The sequence below is a fragment of the Struthio camelus genome, chromosome 3, assembly GCF_040807025.1.
Source record: "Struthio camelus isolate bStrCam1 chromosome 3, bStrCam1.hap1, whole genome shotgun sequence".
Classification (NCBI taxonomy): domain Eukaryota; kingdom Metazoa; phylum Chordata; class Aves; order Struthioniformes; family Struthionidae; genus Struthio; species Struthio camelus.
The window spans coordinates 18703418-18726782 of record NC_090944.1 but is presented as its reverse complement, the minus strand read 5'-3'; the positions used below and the strand labels follow the sequence as shown (position 1 = coordinate 18726782).

Here is a 23365-nt window from a genome sequence, read left to right as displayed (position 1 = left end):
CACACGTGAATGGAAGTAAGGTAAGGTTGTAACTGCATAAGGATTGGCTGGGTAACACCCCAAAATGGAGACCAGAAGATTAAACCCCAGGTTGCTAAGCCTGCAATGTCAGCCTTCCTGTATTTTTACCCCACTGTAACTCATCCTTGCCACACAAGCTGTATTTTTAGCTTACCGAGCCTCTCAGCCTTTCTGCTTCCCAGGGCATCTCCAGTCATAGACACAATGGCTGGCTCTTCCCAGCCAATCTGTTTGGCCATTTACTGACCAGACCTGCATTTGGTCTGACTGATCCAGTAATATTGGCGCACTTCTGAAAACATGATGTCTCACCAAAACACTTTCCGATAATCAAACAAATCAAAGGGCAAGCTAACTGGATCCATGAAAGTGAAACACGTATCGGCCAGAGAACTGCTGTTATCTCTGGCGTGGCTGGGTCATTAGGACCTTTCACAGTAAAAAAACAATATATTTATTTCCTACATGGACCCAATTAAAATACCTCAGGGAAAATGCTGCACGTGCACTTGAGACCTGAAGTCAAAGCTACCCAGCCAGCCTATAGGGAACGTAATTGTTTCCCAGGGGTTGATGGAAAGTACTGAGCACCTCCTGCTGCACTCATTTCAGTTAGGCTCAGCAGTAACATCTGACCTTGTAAACACCTGGAAGAAGGGTGCTCTGCCCTTCTGGCTGAGTGAGAGGGACACTGCCTCCCACTGCAGAGAACTCAGATAACGGTGGAGGGCACTGCATGATTCAACCCAGGCTTCCCTCTGCGACAGGAGGCTTCCCTCCTGATTCACACAAAAGGTTTGAAGAAGACAGACTAATCTCTTCAAAAGGTTGGCTATACTTTTCCTCCCGAGTCCGACCAAGTCGCCTCTCCGTAGCTAGATCAGCTTTACTTCAAAGTGAGGAGGAGTCTGCTGTACATGCACCGGTCTCTGGGGACATATGGAGGCTATGGGTTACTCAGTATGCAGGTAAAGAGTCTTTGATTTCTGCCTCTTTTGTTTCCCACCTTGATCTGTTTTTCTCTGCTCATCCCATCATTTGTTTGTACATTTATACTGCAGGACCTGGCTGTTTTTCTTGTTGTTCTCACTGGGACAAGGGAGGAGGATGGCTCCCCCAGGTTAGTCAAACATGATAAAAGGATAGTGGGGAGTAGCAAGAATAGTTCTCAAGGGAGAAATAGGTAATTCTACTCAAAATGGGATGTGCCTCTCCTCTAGTCTCCAGCCCCACTGGCTCATCTGTTCTCTGTGTGCTTCCACCAGGTTTTGTAGAAAGCAGTTGCCACTCCAGGATTTTTTGGATGAAACTGAATAAACTCTTGCTCCAGGGAAAGTTCTTCCAGCTGGAAATCAATGGTGAGTCACAAAGTGGTTGCCCTGAGCAAGATGAAGGCTGGAGTACCATCTAAGTGTGGTGCCTATGAGCTGGATGCTGCTGCCATCTACGCGTTAGTTGATAACTTACTCTGAAAGAACCAGCAGAACGTCCTTGCTGCCCGCACCTGCCCTATCACACTGAATTTGGCCAATATTCCTACAGAGAAATAGCTTATAAGCAGGAAAGCTTATATCTACAGCCATAGCCCCCTTTGCCCCTTCTGTCTAGTATGCCTAAGGAAAGGAGAAAGGACTGTTCAATAAGGAAGAACTGGCATATGGGTTTTATTGTTTTCTCTGCTGAGACCTTACCCTGCTGAGACCTTACACATGTCTAGCTAGGAAAATATAAGGGAAATTGTAGCTTGGGTACATCCTAGACAGCACAGGTGACATCAGCAGCATATGCTGAGTAATACCCGGAAAACACACTCTCAATGAGTGCTAGGCAAGCACTTTAGCAGTTACAAGATTTTTTTCTGTTTTATTTAACATCACAATGGCAGTGAAATACTCCATTTCAGACTGAACAAAAGGTCTCCATTTTGCTGAGGAAGAGAAAAAAATCTATTTAGCCAAAATGGAAACCAGAAAATGTTCACATCAAATTGAACAAAGTATGCGATTTCACCCCAAACCATATTTCTTTCTGCTGGGATCAGTCCATTTTTTTTTCTGTTTTTTTTTTTTTCCCCAATTAATTTAGAAGTAGAACTGAAAAAATGAAGTACAGCAAGGGTGTGGAGAGAAGTGAGAGCTTTTATGAGAGCAACTGATATCTCTGGAAAAAAATGGCAAGCCTTTAGGCACACAAAGCTTGTTTGTTTCTTCCAGCTCTATCAGTTGGTCTCATAAAAGCTATTCTATCTTCTTCCAAAATTCTTCTCACTTATCTCTTTACACTACCCTGGCTGCAAGAATATGTCTACTGAAACAGCAGTTATTAGTACTGTCCAACATATAAAGATGATAGATAAATCTTGAAATTATCATGGCAGCTAGTAAAACCCTATCTACTTGTATAGATTCTTGTGTCTAACCCAAGATTAAAATAGTTCCTTAATCGTAGGAGCAGATAATTAACAGAATACAATGCTATTAACTCTACCACCATCAAGAGCTGAGGTCAGACAGCTCACAGTGTGCCTGTTACTCAGCTGCCCCCTCAGTTCAACAGTACATAGTGCCTTGCCTGGCAGAGATAAGCAGTGAACCTGATCAACTTGTAGAAGTGCCCATCCAAAATATGTCCATGACTGCATTCTTTGATCAGATTGAGCAATAGATTACCAAAACATGAGGATTTTGGAAATGGATGGACATAATAGCCCATAATTATTTTTAGAGAGTAAAACTGGAGAGTGAGAAATAGATGTGATATCTCAGAGAAACTCTTCAAGGTGGCTTGTGGAAGAAGTGGGCACTAAAGTGAACATAATGTGAGTGAGCTTGAGAAATGCCCATTATTACATGTGCTCTAACACGTAACAGGATGGCTTCACCAGCTTCTTAACAATATATGTTGCTGGAGAACACCCAACCCAGCTGAGCCTCTTTTCGGAAGACAGCTGGGTGAGGAGGCCTCAGTACTACTCTGCTCAGTGACTTGCCTGAGCTTTTCTTCCCAGATGTCATTCCCCAATACCCTTTTTCTACAGATCCTTATGCTGGTCCTGTTCTGCTGGATGAGAAACTAGCATCTCGCTGTGGCTATGTCCTGTCAGAAGATGTGTGGGGCAACCCCGTTTTTCGTGCATCAGTGCTTGGCTGTCATGTGGCCAATGAGGTAAGACCCAGAGACAGACTGAAAACAATTTCAGACAGTACATCCTCTCCAAAAACACAAGGCTGGGATATTATATGACATTCCAGTGACATGTTTTGAGAACCCAAGAAATAGTCAACTCAAGGAGTTACTATAATGTTGGTGGTGTGTAGAAATGAACAGGCAGTGGCTCTCCAGTATGAGGTTTGTTCAGTGCGACTGACATGGGATTTCCTCTCTCCATGAAATGACACTTAGCTTAATTCTGCTGACTAGCTGCTAGCTCTCAACCCTATCCTTGTTGTTGCTGACTTGCCAGAGAGTTTCTTGAAAGCCTCTCTGGAAAGAAGTAGGCATCTGCTTGAAAAAGCAACATTTGCAGTGTGATTCTGGCAGATCATTTCCTGGCTTAATTTATGTGGTAATGTGCCTGTTAACACATGCCTAGGAACGTAGATCACACACATCTATTAGACCCAGATTTGTCTCATGTAACTTGAGCCATCTAAAAGATAATGTCTAGTCTAAACTAGTTGTTTACACTTCTACAACAGTCAATGGAGAGAAACAGGCATCTCTGGAAGGTGATTCGCACCATCCTAAAATATGTGTAAAAGGTTAGCCTGGATTTCTAATTTCTAAATGATAGTCGAGATGAGTTGTACCCCACCTGACCTAGAAACAGAACATATCAGAACAGAAACCTCATCTCTTGTCCATGTTTAGTCTGGTTGATTCTGGAAGCCTTACAGGAAAAATAAGGTGAAACTTGCTGGGTAGATCTTATGCTAATATGAACACGCAATACACCGTGCTGTGCAATGACCAGAAAATCCAGACTGGAAGTTTCTCTGGAAAGGTTTTGCTTTTTTGTTTGTTTGTTTTTCTGTAGATAACATCCATGTCAGATAGCAGCACAGTCAATGTCTTCACATTTGGCTCCTGTGGAGTTGAAGCACCAAGAGGAGATCTCTTAATGGAACTAGTTAAGATAAACGCTAAACAGCATTTGTAAAACAGATCTAAACTGCCCACATTAAACTAAAAAGCCTAGTAACGTTGTCTCCACAAGAAAACGCACAGCAATCATGAATGAGCGAAACAAGAACCACGTGGTGAGGAAGGTCACATAAGGGTATCTTCCTCTGACTAGCTGCACACTTAGTACTACGGAAAGAACGTTGCTGAGATCCGATCTAACACAAAGTATCTAAGTGCTAAGACAACGTGTGTGGCTCAGGAAGCGCAAACCACTTAAGATAGTATTGTGGAGGAATTGCCACTACAGGTCTCACCTGCTCTTATCCTTGTAAATATGCCCTTACTACTAGCTGCTGAAAACAGGACAGTAGGCTAGATGGTCCTGCACAGCCATTCCTGTGTGCATACGAACATGACCTCCTTCTACATGACCTGCTGAATTTCTACTTCTTATTCCTAGGCAGATGAGCTGTTTTCACTGACTGTGAACATCAGGGTGTCCTCATTTCCAAGCATGAGAGCAGCTACAACCTACACCCACCCTATGCACTGCTCCTATTCTTCCTGGGCTCCAAGAGAAATTGTGTGTGAAGAAAACTACATGGAGGTAAAAACTTTCCCATCAAAACCTGAGTTACATCCAAGCTCCCTGCGAGGCACAGCAACCTCCACAAACACAGAGTTATGTCAGAAGTTGATTTTACACTATGTACCCAGGGCCAATAGCAACAAGTGGCTATTCAGCAGAGAGTCTAACTGTAGATGCTCATTAATAACACATTTACATGTCATTGGTATTTTGCATGCAGTGAAACTCAATTAACTGTAAAGAATGCTGTAATTCATGCCACTACAAGCAAATTGGAAGCCATGCCCTACCTGTTACATTCATGGCAGTACCTTTGTGTTAAAAAGTGCTGCCACATCTGCAAGAATGTCATTTTTTCATTTGAAATAGTAAAATCTAGAGTTTGCAGAGCTGCACCTCTGCTGTGTCACTCACTGGACATCACCTGTGAGACAGAACCTGCTTCCTGCTGGAGGTGTCACGCTTTGGTGTCAGGCTGCTACCAACATCTAAAAGTCAAAGCAGGAATAAGGCACTGAATAAACTGAACTTCACTAATTTTTGTATGCACCTACTGGAGGTAGGACAAAAGCATATTTTCCCTGCTAGAACTTGAGGCTATATTTGCATCTTGCAATACACTTAAATCATGGTACAGATCTCTTGGGATGAGATCAGCTCCCAACTCAATGTCTAGAACTTTCCTCACCCTTCAATTCAATTCTGGTTAGAATTGCACCATAAGCATCTACCTTAGGTATGGGATCCCACACTTTCAGGTATGCAGCCTGCATGGGAGGAGGGAACCCGTCCCCTTAAAGCAAATAGCCTACTTCTCTGTAACTTGAGTGGAGAGACCCAGATGCCTCTGAAAGTCTCCAGAAAGTGATCTAGCCTACAGCTTAACAGATTAAACAGAACTTTTAGTTTACCTGGTTATACACAAAGACAATCACAGAATCACAGAATGGTTCCAGTTGGAAGGGGCCTCCAGAGAACATCTATTCCAAACGTCCCGTGCAAGCACAGTCACCTAAAGCACGTTGCCCAGGAGAGCTCTTCACTCTACTATACATGCATTCCCATAAATACCATGGCTTTAATTTTCATTTTAAGAGCACAGAATTTACAGCAGTCAAGAACCTCTAAAGTCAAGAACCGGGAAACACTTTAATTGCCTCCACTGAATGTAGCTTGCTAAATCCCAACAGACACAGGGGAAGAAATCTGAAAGGTCTCTGCTGTCACGCCTGTGATAATGCTGAAGATTTTTTTTGTTCCCAATCTCCTCTGTGTTCCCAGGTATCAGTGAAGACAGACGTCCCTGCAGTTTCAAATGACTACACTGTAGCATGGATGTCAGCACTGCCAGAGGTACGAAGGAGAGTTTTTCCTAACAGCTCTTAGCCTGCCTCTTCTCTCTAACATCATGAGTCATTCTTGGAGCACAGCTGTGTCCTCATAGAAAAAGAGATATGGCAAAGATGCCATCAAGTACTGAAAAACCTCTCAAGTATTTTTTAGAGCTCAAGACTGCAAAGGGATGTTTAGGTGGGACAGAAGGACCATATGCTTGTAGGAGCTGAGTTCAGAACGAACAAAAGTAGGTGGTTCTTCACATAACCGCTAGTGAATCTGTCAAACTCCTTGCCAAAAGATGCTGTGGCTGCTAAAGTTTGCTTGATCTCAAGGGGATTCAGGAAAAATTCACAGAAGAGAAATCCAGTAAGACATACAAAATACAAAGAAGCCACAAATAGCTCAGGAGTACCTGAGCTGAAAATTGTTTGAGACTGGAAAGTATTAGGGAGAAATATATGCTTGTCCTATTTTTACTCATGCTTCACTTTATCCTTATGTCCACTTTCCTTTTTAGTTATTCCCTCCTGAAGGCCATCATTTGAGAAGAAATACTGTCTAGGACAGACCTCCGTTCTAGACATACCTCTCTTCTTGTCTGTGACACAGTATGGTTATACACCATAAAAGGTAGTCTGTCATTTGGCCTATAGACGGTTCCAGCAATCAACTCACATGAAGACAACCTTTTTTTAACAGCACAGGCAATTTGACCAGAGGGATTTGTTCAAGGCCACCAGTTTAAGTTTCTTCTAGGGCTGCTGTAAGACTCTCTAAAAATGCCTTAAAGAGCTATAGGATTCCTCACCTTTACATACATCAAGAGTGTTACTTGTGGATTAGTGTGCCCAGTGCTACTTCACTTACTCCAGCTCCTAATGGGAAAAGAGATGCTACAGTTTCACAGCTTTTTAAGAGACTTTTGTGTACTTGTATCTTATGTAATTTCTCTCTCTCTTGCAGACTCAAAAAGTTGCATACCAGCTATGGCAACTGATGTTTGTTTCTCCATCAGGGAGAAAGAAAATAATGGTAAGCGATGCAGCAAAACTAGGCTACAGCTTCAATAACACACTATCCCGAGTGTATCTCCGTGCGCCCTACCACAGCAACGAGTCTGATTTCAGCACGGTGAGTTGTTGCTCTCAACCAAACACAAAATCCTGCCATTTCCACTGCCTCTCTATAACATTTATTTTCCTTTACTTTTTTTCCTGCATCCCAACAGGTTAGTGGTGTAAATATGAACATGATCACTTCCACTTCCATGTACAGGCAGCGGTGGCTGCTTTTGCTGATTGACACAACTGTCTCCTGTCCAGTTGGTAAGGATTTCTTCCTTGTTTACCAGAAATAAGTGCCTGAGGAGCTAGTAGGAAACACAGTCTGCACATTTCCGTGCAACCTACATTGCAAGGGAAGAGGTTTACAAGCTGTCTTCTGAGCAGCATGGGCTAAGAGGGTGTTAGCCCCGACAAACATCATCTCTGCTGTGACTCTACGTTACTTGTGTCCCCAGTGCAGTGTTATGCCTTGTCTCTGGTTTCTCAGTGCCTCCTCCCCCCATCATTAGATGCAGAGAACTGGAGACAAATAATTGCTGTACAAGGTCTAGGAACTGTGTCTCACCTTGACTAACCCCACAGCCCTGGCACTCTACTGTCATATAAAAGCATGCAGGGGATGTAGCTCTGTGTCCTTGGGACCCAGCTCGTCTCTTTCTGCGGAGAGGCAGAAGTAGCCTGGCTCTTTAAAAACCAGTAGTAGCTGCACCCTCTGTCTCTCATAGAACAGTAGTAATGAGAACATTTGACGAGGAACTAAGATGTTTTCAGTTGTCAAAATCATGAAGCAAACATGTCAGGGAGAAGGCCCAAATAGGTGGCTCTGTGTCCTGCTCCTCCTTTGAAGTTTGTAAGGCAAAACCCCTGGGACCAGAAGGAGAACAGGGCAAGTAACCGGGAGCACGACTGTCAGTTCTTCTTAATAAATTATTTATTCATCTGAAATTGCTGATTCAAGTCTACTTTGAGTGCCAGGGTTTCTGCAGAACACCCATCAGTCTGCTAACATCCTGTGAGGTGTTTCATTAGCTGTAAATGGCACCCTGCTACAAAGGAGTCAGGGAAAGATAACTTGCAGAATGAAGAATCACTGGCAACTCCAATTGCCTGGCCTTCTGGGGCTGTCTATCTAACTCAACAGATGGTACCAGCTTCACTGATACTACGCTAACATGGACTGTGCCAAGTATTATCCCCACATTAGTGCTTCAAGAATCCACCTTTTTGTCTAAATATATTTCCATGGGAGTCAATGGCCGAGTCATAGTAAATCCTGAGGAGAAGAACTACTTACTGGAGCACAACAAGACACACATTGGAGTAACTATCCCTATTGGAGCAGAAGGAGGCAAACTAAAGGTTAGTATGAACCTGTCACAGACTAACACAGTTGAGCAGATGCATCATGGAAGAGGTTTCAAAATCATGATCCAGACAGTGACTGCTGCTTAAACTTCTTAGATACAATGAATATCTGAAAACCTAAATGCGCCTTCTCTTTGTTCTGGAGGCACTTACTTAGAAATTAAGTATCTCTGATTAGAAAACACAATAGAAGCAAGAGGTGTGTTTTCTGGATAATCTATAAACTAAGATGATGCCTTTACCAATAAATTAAGAGTTCTAGGGTTTGTGGGCACTGGAGTTCAATCATCTACTTTTGTTACATTATGAAAACGGCCCCAGCACACTCCTGGCTTATTCACAAATTTTACCTCCTTAGAGCTCCGTATCTGGTGGTGTGTATGGAGTCATTTATAGTATTGACTTGTTCTTGGAGCACACATGGACAGATGCAGACTGGCAAACCACTAAGTATACTGTCATCAAACCCATCGTTACACCTTTTATGCCACAAATACCAACTGTTATCAACAGTAAGTCATTCTTCTCGTTGACTTTTACCAGCGTCTTGCTTTTGCTGAGTTACACATTATTCAATTTGACTTTTGCCACACGCTCAGATTCACCAGAATGTTCTCAATTTGTACTTCCAGTTTGCTAGCCAAAGTCAGGATCCAAGGTTTGATAAACTGAAATAATCCTGTCAGCCTTAACGGATGCTCCAACTATCGTGTCTCTTTATAGGATAAAATGAAAATTATGAGTTGCTGATAAGATCGCACACACTTCTGTCATTTTAACTGACAAACTTTTCTATTGGGTGCTAGCACCCTAAAATAAAGATGTTGCATTGTGTAATTGAGGACAGTGTCCACTGATGCCATCTTCTCCCCAGACTTGTATTCATTACCCTGGGAGCATAATGAAATCACCTTGCCAATCAGTGGTGCAGTACTGGTGTTTTACAGTATTTTCCAATGCATTAAGACACTAGTCATCTCTGGAGTTATCTGGATAACTGACACCATAGAAAGAAAAAAGTGAGCCTCTTAGGTTACATTATGATAGTTTTTCCATATTTTATGCGGCTGAACTAGATTCTAGATTTCATTATAGGAAAGTCACTCCACATCACAGTGCACCTCTAGAAAGTTACTGAACTCACTTCCTGTAGAGTTGTATGTATTTATTGTTAATCTCCTACAGCTTGAAGCAATTCTCATGTACTCAGAGTATCTCAGATCTGACTAGAACACAAACACTCATTAATCAGAGCCATTACAGAGATGGCTGTTGGCTAAGTTTCCTGGAACTTGAATGCGAGGCCACCCCAACCGTCTTCGTTACTTGATCCGCATCAGCAGTAATGTGATGTTCTTTCCCTACAGATACTCTGCCAGAGGAAAGGATATTTAATGTTGCATTTGGACACTTTCTTCCTGATGTCTCTCTGGTGGCAATTGCAATAGGAAATGTGCCATTTACCATAAGACAAGCACAGCACCAGGGGTATAAGATTTATGAAGCTCCTTTTTCTAATACAACGAAAGGATTTATCTTGGAAATCCCTTTTGATGATCGACATGTTCTAAAGGAGGTAAGATACAGCAGGTTACTTTAGCGGGTGACTGGAAGTGGTAGGGCAGTCCCTTTTCAGAATATGTCTCTGGCTTTTATTAACCAACAACTGTTCTACAATTATAGAGCTGTCAATGAGTCTGAGCTCATCTGAAGTAAGATTAGAGGTTTGTATGTCCCCACCTTGCTCTCCCTAGGTCTCTGGGAGAAGTGCAACACCAATTGTGACTAGATGATATGAAATATGACTTCCTTTGGTGTCTGTCAGCATGGCTAATTTTCAAGTGCAACACCCAGCAGGAAGAGGTTTGTCAAATCTCTATTAAACGCTGTCCGTTGAAACAAGAGTGCCTTGGAAAAAGAATCATCAGTTATTGAAATCCCACAAACAGCAGTTACCAACATCCAGTTATTCCTGAATCTATGTTTATGCAGAGCCATTTAAACACCGGCACAGGCCATGCACAGTGCCAGCCGATACAGGTGGACTTAGGCTATTCTAAAGGTAGTTTTCTTAAACTTCAGACCACTTGTACTCTAAATATTTGTAAATAGGATAAACGCATGGAGGGAATTTAACTTCTAATTTCAGTGGGAGGATACTTGACTGCATGTCCTCTATGACTGTCTGAACCAAATCACACAGAGCTGTGATGCTATTTTCTGTTGTAAGGGACAACATTGTGAACCCTCAGGATTAGGACTTGCGCAAATAATTTTCAAGCTGCAGTCAAACCACAGTTAAAATGCATCAAGGGTCAAAGCAATCCAAAAAAATTCAAAGTTAATTACTTATTTCAGGTTGAACAGCAGGTTTTGTTTTGGGGCACTTTTGCTTAAGTAAATGAGGATGTTGAGAGAGGTCTCTCATGGCATCTCCTCATACCTTCTGCCTTTCTGGTTACTCACTCTCCCGGGTTCAGACCCGTGCTCTGAGAAAAGAATACAGATGTGGAGCCAGATCTACCTCAACAAGCTTTTTCACTGCTGGGGTATTGAGGAAATACCACTGTGCTCACTTTTGCCTCCATTTTTTGAATACGCACTACATTCACACTTACGTTTCGCCAAAATAGCTGTTGAACTCAGTCCGCGTTTCTGAACCGCTTCAGGCCAACTGAAACCATGTTTTTGGAGACTGAGCTATTTGCTGGGGAGAGGAGGGTGTTACAATAATTACATAGTGCTGCTCAGGATATACATTCCTGTCTGCTGGAAGCCATTGCTACTACAGCCTTACACCTCTCTCTCTCTTTCAGTACGTGAATAAAAATGAAACTAAATATACCCTTCTTCTTAACTACACTTTAAGTGTGGGTCCAGAGATGACACTCTATTATCATTCAGCAGAGATGGAATGTATAATTGCTGATATCGGTAAGCTTTCCTCTGACATTAACTGGCTTGCATTAACAGCATGAATCAGTTTTTCATTGAATTCAGTGAGAACGCAGCTAGGCTAAGGATGAAAGGTTTTGGGAAAATCCTATCCTTCAATAGTTTGTTACTGGCAACATAGCCAACTTGCTGTTTTCTGATGGCAGCTCTCTCGCCTACTGGCAAGGCAGTCTGCCCTTGAGACACTGAGAGTAATAAAAGCTGGTGTGTAAAAGGATCTGGCTAGCAAACTCGGCAAACAAGATGCCTCATAACTTGAACATACATCCACTGGCAAAACTCTCAGACATCGCTGAGAGTTTCAGTTTGTCCTCAAATGCAATTCTGCCTCTTGTGACAAGCTCAACCGGCTTAAATAAATTTCTTTAACTCCAAGGACAGCACTTCTCTCAGGAGACAGTCATCTACTAAAAGTTGCACTTACCAGGTTAGTGGAACAGTCAGGAGCTATGGTTCGTATTTTCTCAAACTACTTAGATTTTTGGATGCCATGAGGGTTACAGAGTCTCCTCATTTTATCTTCAAAACAGCTCCGGGTTCAACCCAGAGAAGGCTGGTGAAAAATATATTTACATACATAGTTCAGCTTGTCTTACCGAAACAGGGAGTATTCCTAGAAACAAGCTGGCTAAACCATTGCTAAACCATAAGGATTCTGATGCCTCTGATTGTGAACCACTACATCCACAACATACCCAAAAGACTACAGATGATGCCGGTATGCACATAACAACTCTGCTGCGGTGCCAAAGCAAAATTCACCTGTGATAGAAACCTGTACCTTAGCCAAACAACATTGCTCAAACTCTCATTCATTGCTTACTCTTCATCTCACCTTCTTTCCACAGAACTACCAGAAGCAGTTGGTTACTGTGATAAAGAAAACTTGTATCTAGCCATTCCTATTTTAGGCCTGCACCAGTACTGGAACCTATATATTGGTAACAAACTTCTGAACCGGCATACTGCACTTACAAATGGGTATTCTGCAGCTACCAATTCTACCCACCTCATCTTGCAAATACCTTTGTTTGCTATAGGAGTTATCTATGAGGTAAATAAACTCTATCATACTGCCTTCTTTAAAGCATAAAGTACTATTTGCTCATAGATTATCCTACGGTCACAGTTCATAGTGCTGTACTACGTATATTAGAACACCTCAACAAGGAATGACTCCATGTAAGTGCAAGTAGGGCAAGAGGTATCAGATACGCACCCTTCTGGAAATGCCATGCATTATGCAATCTGTAGTGCTAGGTTGTCTCTAAAGGATATGCACCAAGTCCTCAAAAACAAACTCCCCAGTATTTTTAGTATGATGAGACAAAATGCCCCATCTATACTGAGCCAGAAACAATATTTCAGTATAGCCTTTCTGAAAGAAGCTCTTTTAAAGCTTCTACCTTTTTTTTTAGAAATGCTATAACATGGCAGGGAAAATTGATGCTGGAATAAATATCTGAACCATTCTACAATAATAAGCTAAAACTTTTCTCTCTGTGACAATGACCAATTAATTTATACCAGAAAACTCCTGCCTCCATGTTGCATCAGGCTTCAGTCTTCACTCTGACTTAACTCTTGTGACTTGTTAGCATTTAAAGTAGCACAAGCCAAAGAGCTGGATTTTGTACATACGGATCAATAACATACTTTGACTGGAGACCTCTTCCCTCTCTTCCTTCACAGGAAGTGTCCTTTCAGAAAATCAAAGCAAGGTTTGATGTTACCCTAAAGAAAGTAAGAACTTTGGAAACCTTGCAGATATTCTCCGTTAGCTGCAATTTCAATTCTTCAACATTTATAGGTAAGTTGTACAAGTGATTGATCAGTAAAAAGATCTGCTGTTCTTTCCTTGAGCTTACGACCAACTCTGATTTTCTCAGTATGCCACCCAGATGGAACTATAATGATATCTGCCCAAATGAAGACAGTTCCTGCTATTGATATGAGTAAAACCAAACTAAGGGATAGCTCTTGCAAGCCTAAAGAGTATAATAAAGGACATGCCTTCTTCAAGTTCCATGTCACTACCTGTGGCACTTCAGTAAGGGTAAGGCCATGGCAAGAGCAAATACATCTGCAGGAAGCCTCTGTCTCTCCCACATTTTCTCTTTTGCTCCCCTACCCCATCTCCTGGGAATATTCAGTTTTTAATGAGCTTCTCATACACACAGTTTGAAGGTGATCACATTATTTATGAAAATGAAATATCTTATGAGAAAGAAACTCTCCCAGGGCAGAGCCTGCACACAATCACAAGAGATCCAGACTACAGGTAGGAAACTGCCTGTCTCTGCTCACTGAAAACACTTGATTTGCTACAGCTGCTGGAAAATGAACACTAAAATTAACCTTTTTTCCTGTTATAGATTAACAGTCTTGTGCTACTACCGAGTGAAAGAGACGCTGATGCTAGGTGCCTTCACTAGTGATCCATCCACACACACATCACCTCCGTTTGGCTCGGGTACGGTGCTGCCAAGATCAAATATTGCAGGTGGGCAATTCTCCTCCTCCATTTTGAAACCTGTGCGACTCTCTCAGTTGTAAGCTCCCTCTTTTAAGACTTGGCCTGCGTCCTGCTAAAGAACCTCACAAACCTTTTCTTATCTGCAGTATACAGAAGGATAAGACAAGCCCTGAATGCAGTTTCAAGGGTGTCAAAAGGTAAGTTTCCTTCCAGGAAAATCACAAAAATTCCCAAATATGTTTTAATTTAAATAAAATTAAATAATAGCAAAATCCTCTGATGTTTTCTTAAGATGGATCTTTCATGAAATTCTATGAACCAAACATGGCAATACTCAGAAGATCCTTGGAGCCTGTGTTTCTCGAGGTTGAGCTGAAAGATGAAAGCCCTGAAGCAGAATTATACCTGGACAATTGCTGGGTGACTGGTTCTCTAGACTTCAACAGCACCCCAAGATGGAATATCACTGTGGACGGGCAAGTAGTTATCGAATGACCAATGTGTGCACTGCAGAAACCCTGATTTCTTCTAGATCTCTTAATCTGTTCTCTCAAATAGGTGTGAGATTAACAGCAACGCGTTTGTTGTGGAGTTCTGTCCAGTAACTGTTAGCAGCAGAGTGAAACATCCTTCTCATTTTAAAAGGCTAGCAGTAAGGACCCTGACACATCCATTGGAACAGGTAAGACTAAGAGAAAGGATGACCTAGCATTCATGGGCCCTACTCTGTGAACTTCTCTTTGCAGAAGTATCGGTTAAGACTGAGCCAGACTGCCTTAAAAATAGCCAGTTTAAGCACCTCACAGACTTAAGATCGAATCAGTGGACAGCCCAAGTAGCCTGACTGGTATGCAGCTTTAATTTAGTTCTCTTAACACAGGCATAGTTTCAGTGATTTAAGATTGGACTGACTGGAGTAAACAAAAGAGTTTGGTATGTAAATACGATTTTTATGTGGTGTTTCTGACTTTTTATAGGGTCAGATTCATAGCACGCAAAATGTCTGGCACAAAAAAGTCAACTAATGCACCATAGCATCCACAGGAAATTCAGCTCAGCTGTCTCCTATCTATCCTAGGCAGTCAACCACCTCCTCAGACACCTGCCCAGTGGGAAAGGACGCAAAGGCCTGTGGGTTGGGCCTCATGTTTTTGAGGTTACGTCTTCCTCTAACAGGTCTAAGACGAGAAAATAAAACAGAGGACAGTCAACTGAGAGTGCTTTGTTCCCACTGTATCCCAATTAAGCACACTCCAGCACATGTACTGATACGAGCCATGGTAGTACCCCTGCCTGAGTAGCTAAAGTAACCACATCATTTTTTTGACTTGGCCCTTAAGGAGTTCAACTCATGAACTTGCTAGAAATGAACGTGATGCAATTTTGGCACATGCTGCTTCCTAAGTGGGCAGCTGCATCTAGCACCAGATTGAGTTTCTGTCTAGCTTTGATATGTAGCCTCACTGCAGCTCATGAGGTTTTAACTTCTCCTGTCTCAGCCTCTCAGTTACCAAACTGCCTGAGGGCTTCTTTGACACCAAATTTGAAATGCAAGGCAGGTTCAGCTAGAAGGTGCCACATGGAAGTCTTCAGACAAGCTTAAGTCTAGTCACTGTAACTTCTGCAAAAGGCAGACAAAAGACAAAGCAATGCTCTGCAAGGGGAGGATTTTATATGGACCAAGTGGTATTTTATTTTCTTCTCAGGTGTATGTGCACTGTGCAGTGGCAGTCTGCTCTCCTACCAACATATTACATGGCAGCCCCTGCAGAGGACAGTGCAGCTCAAGCAAGGAGAGGAGGGGTAGGTGTTTAGGAGAGAAAGAAGCATTGCAAAACACGCCTGGCCTGTTGTTTTTAAGGAATTTAGGAACCCTGGTTTTGGGCACCTGAAACACCGTGAACATGCGCTTTGTAACATCACCCTTAGCTTATCACCTTAATACATTAACACTTAGAGTACAGAATTTCTGTATCCTTGAAAAACTACCCGAATGCACTGTGTGTCATTCTCAGCCTTTCCAGGTCGCCACTCGGTCACTCTCCAGGGCTACGTACTTGCTGGACCAGTCTGGATTGTTGATCCAGCTCTAAGATGAAGCATGTAAATCAAAGTTGGTAAGAACCCTAGGCTTTGTGCATGAACCTAGAGAGTGCTTTATGGCACAAGCGATACATAGCCTTGCTCTTCAAGACCTTAGAACAATTGGTTCTGGGACACTGTCTTCTATCTGGGGCCTGCTGCCTTTCCAAAGCATTTGGAGTCACAGGCACAAACTAGGGAACAGGCAGGGTTTGGGGTTTCCTGGTCTAAGCTTGAGCCCACAAGACAGCAAACAAGGAGAGCTACCTGCCAGGCCAAACACAGGTGGCATGGCTCTGGAGAAAACATCAGCAGGGGACGGGGCATGCTGGAGTTGGGTTGCAGCAGGCAGTTTTGGAACCAGCTGTTATTTCAACAGTTTTTCCACTGGACTGGAGCAAACTGCCCACAGCAGTTATCACCACTCAATTGAAAGAAAAATATATGCAGAATATTAAAAACAAACACTAAGGCACACATCACTGCCATATTCCAAATTCTTCTGAAGGGTCTAAATACCCCAAACTGTTAGCATTTTATCTGTCTTTGGAGGACCACAGCTATACAGCTGTGTGCCCCATCCTCACTCCTCACTTCTCTGTGTATGTCTCCAACAGCACCTGAAAGCTCTGCTGTGCTGGTTACTTTCTAAGTAGTGCGACTGGACACAAGTTACCTCTTTCAGCTACTACCAGAACTATCTTTCTTGCAATGAAGAGACCAGGCTGTGGGACTCCAGACAGCACCACAGCACTAAAAAGGGCTAGGGTCTGCTAACAAGATTAGTAAATGTTCTAACCTGTTGCCTCTATGAAGTGGCTACAACAGAAAGCTTACCAGAAAATAACCTAAGTCTGCAAAATAACGTTTCCTTTCTCTTCCAGCTGTTGAAATATGGACTTGTTGACCACTAGAATTACCCCAACCCTGACATGGCTGCTTCTTTCAGTACTTCATAAGGTGACTGCCAATCCACCCAACTGAATATAAAGTGCAAATCTGAAAAGTCAAATAAAAGTACATATGAAGGCACGTAAGTGCACAACATCTTGCTAGTCTATAATAGCAATCATCTGGTATACTAACACTGGCTCTGAAGAGTCAAGCAATCTCTTCACTCAGGGCCTCTAACACATAAAATATAACATTATCCTTTTTTTCCCCCCACATTAATGCAGACTTCTGGTTACAAAATTGCATCTAGCACTGACCTGACCTTCTTGCAAACCTATTAATCTTTTGCTTTCTTCTAACCTGCTCATGTATGGAAAAGGCTAATTACAAATTGGAAGGGGCCAGACACTCTAAAATCAGTAAAAAGGACAAATTACCTGGCATTTTATTTTCTGTGCCCACCAAATTTTTTAAAAGAGAATAAAAATTAAAAAGGTTATTTATCTACAGATCAAGGATAAACCAGACACATTCCCAGCTGCAGATCACTCTCAGAATGTACCTACACAGTAACTGAAGTTGTGACTGTAGCGTAGCAGAGCATATTGAGCAGCCATTCAACAGCAGTGAAGATGGAGAACTTGCACAGCTGTCAGTTCAAGCTAATAATGCACACAGGCCCAGAAACTCACATGGGTACAGCTTGTAGAATTTGTATCTTCACAGGCTGACTAGATTACACATGCTGATTAGTGCCTGGCCTCCCAAAACGCCTGGCCTCCCAAAACCTGCAGCCAAGCCTGTGAATGTCTGAATAAATGTAGTCTTAGAGCTATATCTCCTGAAGGACTAAGTCACATAAACGGGAATCAGATGGTACATCCCAAGCAACCCCCATCAGCTGCAGCCTGGGAGACACCTTTCTCTCTGCTGTATGAGCAGTGCACTCTACTGGCTGGTGCTAACACTGCAGTGTCAAGCAAGCCTGCTGCTTCCTCACATTTTCCAAGATGGCACATTCTCCATTTTTAGTGCTAACAGTCACAAACTGACTGTAACAAGACTTTCTATTACTCTAAAAGGCAGTTTGAAAACAGTAACTAAGAAACAAACGATCTGTAAATTGGTATGAAGGCTAAATAACATCTGTATGCTAGCCCCTCTTTTCCTAGTGCTCATAGGACACTGTCTAGCTCCACACAAATGAGCATCAGGTCTGGAGTTGCATCACTAAGGTTCACTCACCTGGGCTCTTGCAGAGGAGATTCAGCTAAACTGCTCTGCAGCACATGGAATACCCTTGGTCTTTCAATTTTGTCCTGGCAAGCCAGAAACGAGTTCAGCAGCGTTCTATACCTCTCCACCCAACATCACGTAGGTGGCAAGACCCTTCTCTCCCTGATGTCCATAGCATTTCAATTTCCAGCATTCCTACAGACCAGCCAGAGAAATTTCAGCCTTGGTTGCCTGCTCCTAGTTTGGTTGCTCTTCTTGCTAAACCATTTCTTTTACACTCAGTTACACTGGCTTAGGCACTCATTGTTTAGCTTTGAGGGCACGTCTTTCCCACGCTGTGATTCTGTCATGGTACTGGCATGGCACATTGCTCAGCCTCTGAAGACTATTCTGAAATTACTCCCTCTTCTCAGGCACTGCAGATGCAGCTTCAGCATCTAACTCATGTCCTAGATTCCAGTGCAGGCCTATGGGCTTAAACTCTTTCTTAGCTTTGGCCCTCAGAAACTACTTGGTCATGCTACTATGGTTGCAAGAGACTTTTATTCAACCAGTATAGAGAAAAGGCATTATGGAGATGTGAAAGACACATCAAATATGAAGTAACAGGCACACAAGAGTTTGCATACAAGCTTGAAAAATCATTGAACTTTGGATCACCCTTCTTCACAGGAATACAGTGAATACAGTGAACCTGACTTGAAAGCTACTGTTGCAGTGTTTGTCTATGGCAGCGATAAAATAACTTTTTCTTCCTGGGAGATGAAGTTGTCTGTCAGGTGCATTTAGCAGACCACATTTTATTGTACAGCACAAAGATACGAACAATGAAAAATCTGGTCACCAGAAGCTGTTAACTGCATCCAATCCCTGCTCATCGACAGGGATCCTACAAGGAAAAGTTTGGAAACACCTAAGCTTCAGACACGCTACAGTTCAACCCAGATAACCACAATACACTACTAGATGGGCCTCCACCTTGACCTGACCCGACAGCAAACTTCTCTCAGCGCCAGGATGAGGCTGAATCTGTTCTGCAGACCCAGCATCTGCCTCTACTAAAAGGTGATCCTAGAACAAAGCAGCTCCAGGGAACTGCTGCAGTGAGAGGACTGCCTTTAAGATAAGGATTGCTACAGATAATGAAAGCAGTGACATTAATATAGGAATTGCCAGAATCCATTGGATCTGACCACGTCCTGTGGCAGCACCAAATGGAAAGCACAAGAGAAGAACGAAATTGCAGAATAATCTACTCAAATATAAAAATGTCATTCTCCTACTAGTAGTCTTAAATTTTGCTCGTCTTTTTTGCCTCATTCTGAACTTCTTTCTTTCTGATAGTCCAAGGACAGCAGTGCCTGCATAGCTAAGCTGGATACAAAGGTGTTAATTCCCCACATGTTGGAATAGCGTATCTTTCACTACTTATTTACTTTTTATTAAGGCCATCTATTAAAATGGGATAGTGCATATGCAGTCGTCAGTTCTAACAGCCAAAGATTTTTAACACTGACTTACCACTGTTGTCCATTCACAGAGAAAAGCCTATGGAATACAAGTTTCTTGTCACTTGAAAAGCCCTTTTCCTCTTCAATGTGCCGCAGCTTTCCCTTCAGAATGACTCTCCTTGTTCTCCATAGTGCATGTCAAACAGTGCTGTATGAGATGTTTTACATTTCTCATCCTGTTCTGTTGCCCTGCTTTTGGGCTGCTAGCCCATACTTTTGTCGTATTTTCCTACCTTTCTTTAAAAGCGAGTGAAAGGCCCTGCAACACTGTGGAATGGACAAGCGGTGCAACTCCTCCTCCTGTGTTTCGGCAGAAGGAAAAATGGAGTACTAGGAGAAAATATAGGACGATAACGTTACTTGTTGCCAGGCTCTCTGAACAAGTAAGATCTTAGAAAGAGACTGTTGTTCCAGACACCGAAGGGAAAAACCATTCTGAATGCACTGAGGAAATCAAGTGCTTTTTGTAAGTGTAGAGATAGCAAATAATTGGATGAGAATACTGTTACTTGTTGCCAGGATAATCCCAGCCATGAGGAACAAACTGAATGAAGGGGCTGACAGCAAAGCACTGTCTGAAGGAGAGTGACAATGTGCTCTGGAGAGTAGGCTTATAGGTATGAAACTTTGGGAAAGGGGTCACGAATTATTCATATCTGCAGCATTTCTGGCCTAGATGAAGAGTCAGTCAATGCATATGAGTAGCAACCACCTGCTGGATTTACTAGTACAGCACCATGACAAGTGAACGCTCAGCAAGGGCAATGGAGCAGGAAGTCAGAACTGATGCAGATGCTCTACAGTGGTTTATAATTTTCAGGCAAAGATAACTTCTAAAGACGAGTGAAAGTGAAAAGCCACAGTACCTCTATACTGCAAGTGTCCAAAGTACACAACTCGAGCTCCTTTTACAAGCCGATTGTCTTGAGTTTCATAAGGAAACACTACTTAAGTATAATTTTACAACTCTCCATTATGCTTTTGATTGTTAATGGATTACAAATAGTAAACCTTGAAGGAAAAGTTAATAAACATATCCCCCCCTTAAGTTTTTTGACATCAATAATTACATTTTATGATAACCTTCCAACAGTCTTGGGAGACTGAGACCATCACACTGCACTATTTAATAATTTCAGATTAGGCTTGGTTGTGATAGAAACCCTAACCAAGTAACTTGTGTGCATCTGAGAAAGGAAAATGTGTGTAAGAATTTTATTGGCTGAAACTGCCTTGAAATAATTCCAAATTACACCAAAACGTACCACAACAATTCATTCTTTTACAGGAGAGACAAGGAAACACTGTGGAGAATCTGCTATAAAATTGCTCCGAATTCAGTGAACTATTCCTGTGCCGACATGGGATATGTTAGAAAGGAGCAACACTAATAAAATGACATGAGCTGGGAAGTACGATGAGTATTACTACCAGAATCCTTGTTTTGTTTTCCGAAATATTTCATATTAATCTTCGATTTTTATCTATAGGCTATCATTTAAACAGTACTCTGTGCAGAGCCACATCTGTGATCTTTCTTCTCAACTTTCCAACTGTTTTCCTCTCAGAGTGCAACTTCTCAGAGTTCAGATTCAACTGTTTATAACGTCCTCTATGTCTTCATGGCATGCTATGTCAGGGACACACTTAGTTCTAGTTCATCATCTCATCATCAAAAAAGAGCTGGTATGATTTCTCAATTTTTGAGACTGAGGTGGCATGAAAAATATAAGTCCTTAAATTATTAATATGTCTTGGAGACAGAGCATTAAGATATAAAAATGGAAGCAGAGCAAAAGCTCAGTATACACAGAAAAGGCCAAAATTAAACCTCAGAACATCTGGTCATTAATAAATTTTAATATGCATCATAGGTATATAACTTGAGAACTATTGCATACCAAGTATCACAGAGCACTAAAGGAAAATGCAGCATTTTGTCAGCGCTAGGCCCCAAATTTGTTCATTCCAACTGTTGCAGCATTTCAAAGCTGAAAGCGATCTCTGGGGATGCTGGGGAACCACACAAAGAATGCATAGTAATTCATACGCTAAATTCTCTTCTTATGATTTACTCAAAGGGTTCCACCATTTGCAGTGAATGCAACTGCACTTGTGTATGCTCCAGGATCATCCATGAAGAAACTCACCGTAAGAAGCAAAATTTTCATTGGCATCATTTATTAAAAAAAAAAAAAAAAGTATATCCTAATGCTCGCACATGCAACCAAGAAGTATTTCTTTCAGGAGAATTTTTATTCCCATGAACAATACCATGGTGTTTCTTATCCATTGTGTTTAGATTTCAGCAGTTGTTTCTCCTATTATGTAAGAAATAAGACTACTTGGATATTCACAGCCTGTTGAATCAGACAGATTTCATAATACATTTTTGTGCAATTGATCTTTTCAATAAAGAGAGAAAGCCACAACTCCTACTGTGAATAGCTCAACTGCATTCCCTACCATAAGGTCTCTACAGATAATCATGAGATTAAAAGTGCGTATCATTTTATTTATTCAATTATTAATCTCTGCTCTGTTCGATACTCTCTCTCAAAAAAAAAAAAGATATGTTCAGTTCCTAGCTGCTTATGCAACATAAAAACTACTTTTAGAAGTGAATTAACCTCCAAAGAACTGAATTCTTATACCACATTCCTTATGCACAGTACAAATGGCTTTGCCCAAAAAAGGCTCAGGTTTTTGTTAATATTTCTTAATAGAGAAATTATGTATGAAGAGTTTTCTAAAACTCCAGACTCAAGTATTTCTATATTTTGTTTTATACATTTTTCCCATGAAAGACAATTTAAATTTATCTGTGAAAGAGTACAGAAACACTGTTGTAGTAAGAGGACTACCTACTTCATTATCTGTTACTGAGCTGCCAACTGCTTTAGATAGAGTACTTCAGTACAGAATGGCCAGTGTCTTAGGTCTACCATTATGCTTTTCCTCTACACTGATACCCCAAACGTTTTTTTTTTTCTTCGCAATTATAATACATCTCTTAACTTATTTACCCAAGAATGAGGTTTCTTCAGTAAAGCATAACAGATGCAAATGATCTTGTGTTTCATCCATCAATACTAGAAATCAGTAAAACATTTTTACACCACTAGCTGCATTTTCAATAAGCTCTCTTTTGTTTTTCTTCTTTATCAAGAATAGCCTGGTTTAGACTCAACGCAGCATCTTCAAACTGAGGGTTTAACTCTAACACTTTCCTGAAATCTTTCATGGCCTCATCAAAGCATCCTGTCCCAAAAAAAAGGAGAAAGAATTATTTCTCAGTAACTGCTCAATCTCACAAATCACAACTAAGAATGACTTCTAATTCTTTCACTAACAAAAAGTATCCACTGTACTTACTGGACCCACTATAACATTTGGTTTCTCCAGAGGTCCAAATGTGAGTTGAAGGTCTTTAGAGCCTGAGTGCTCACTTTTGCACTTACAGTGGGACATAAGGCAGAATTCAGGTAATTTATTCCAAGAGAAAGAGCCAACTAACAGCAACTAACTAACAGTAGGGCTGCTTTAAACCTAGAAAGTAGGCATGCTGCTTTCCAGCTGCTGCTCTGGGTCAGGCTCTTTTCTTCTAGTGCTCTCCCCCTCTAACCCCTCAGCTTCTGGATCTTGACCATGCAACAGCCTAGCTCCAGCAAAAGGGGCAAGAGTCTCATTTCCTTAATGGCATATTCAA

The 23365-nt window shown here is 41.7% G+C and overlaps 2 protein-coding genes across 12 annotated transcripts in view; one reads left to right on the top strand and one right to left on the bottom strand.

Annotated features, from left to right (window-relative positions):
- The window catches only part of TTC32 (tetratricopeptide repeat domain 32), a 41876-nt gene that overhangs the window by 17343 nt on the left and 1168 nt on the right, over nucleotides 1–23365 (bottom strand). Inside the window, exon 3 of one of the 6 annotated variants that reach the window (XM_068937114.1) lies at nucleotides 20858–22917. The exons of the other annotated variants lie outside the window; for them this stretch is intronic. Within the exon in view, the coding sequence (XP_068793215.1) occupies nucleotides 22790–22917 (128 nt within the window). The 3' untranslated portion in view covers nucleotides 20858–22789. Of the gene's footprint in view, nucleotides 1–20857; nucleotides 22918–23365 lie in introns of those variants that run through there. 6 annotated transcript variants of the gene reach the window in all.
- On the top strand, nucleotides 653–21071 carry LOC104149873 (uncharacterized). 6 transcript variants are annotated; one of them, XR_695419.2, is made up of 24 exons: nucleotides 655–989; nucleotides 1083–1141; nucleotides 1287–1379; nucleotides 3059–3186; nucleotides 4607–4753; nucleotides 6017–6088; nucleotides 7037–7204; nucleotides 7302–7398; nucleotides 8279–8496; nucleotides 8861–9014; nucleotides 9870–10078; nucleotides 11319–11436; nucleotides 12306–12511; nucleotides 13150–13267; nucleotides 13347–13513; nucleotides 13638–13738; nucleotides 13833–13960; nucleotides 14080–14130; nucleotides 14226–14409; nucleotides 14492–14615; nucleotides 15640–15736; nucleotides 15949–16050; nucleotides 16900–16975; nucleotides 20945–21071. XR_695419.2 is itself a non-coding variant. In XM_009683768.2 (23 exons), the coding sequence occupies exons 1-22, from the start codon at nucleotides 961–963 to the stop codon at nucleotides 16029–16031; spliced, it is 2751 nt and encodes a 916-aa protein (XP_009682063.2). In that variant the 5' UTR covers nucleotides 655–960; the 3' UTR covers nucleotides 16032–16050; nucleotides 16900–20704. The 6 variants fall into 6 exon arrangements, 2 of the variants coding, with proteins under 2 accessions (XP_009682082.2, XP_009682063.2); XR_695415.2 differs by having other exon boundaries at nucleotides 16900–17048; XR_695416.2 differs by lacking the exon at nucleotides 20945–21071 and adding an exon at nucleotides 18818–20704.

Coding starts and splice junctions, on each gene's coding strand:
- LOC104149873 (XM_009683768.2), top strand. CDS start 961: ATGGAGGCTATGGGTTACTCAGTATGCAG. Junction 1,380..3,058: donor CTTCCAGCTGGAAATCAATG/GTGAGTCACAAA, acceptor CTTTTTCTACAG/ATCCTTATGCTGGTCCTGTT. Junction 13,268..13,346: donor CAATTCTTCAACATTTATAG/GTAAGTTGTACA, acceptor TGATTTTCTCAG/TATGCCACCCAGATGGAACT.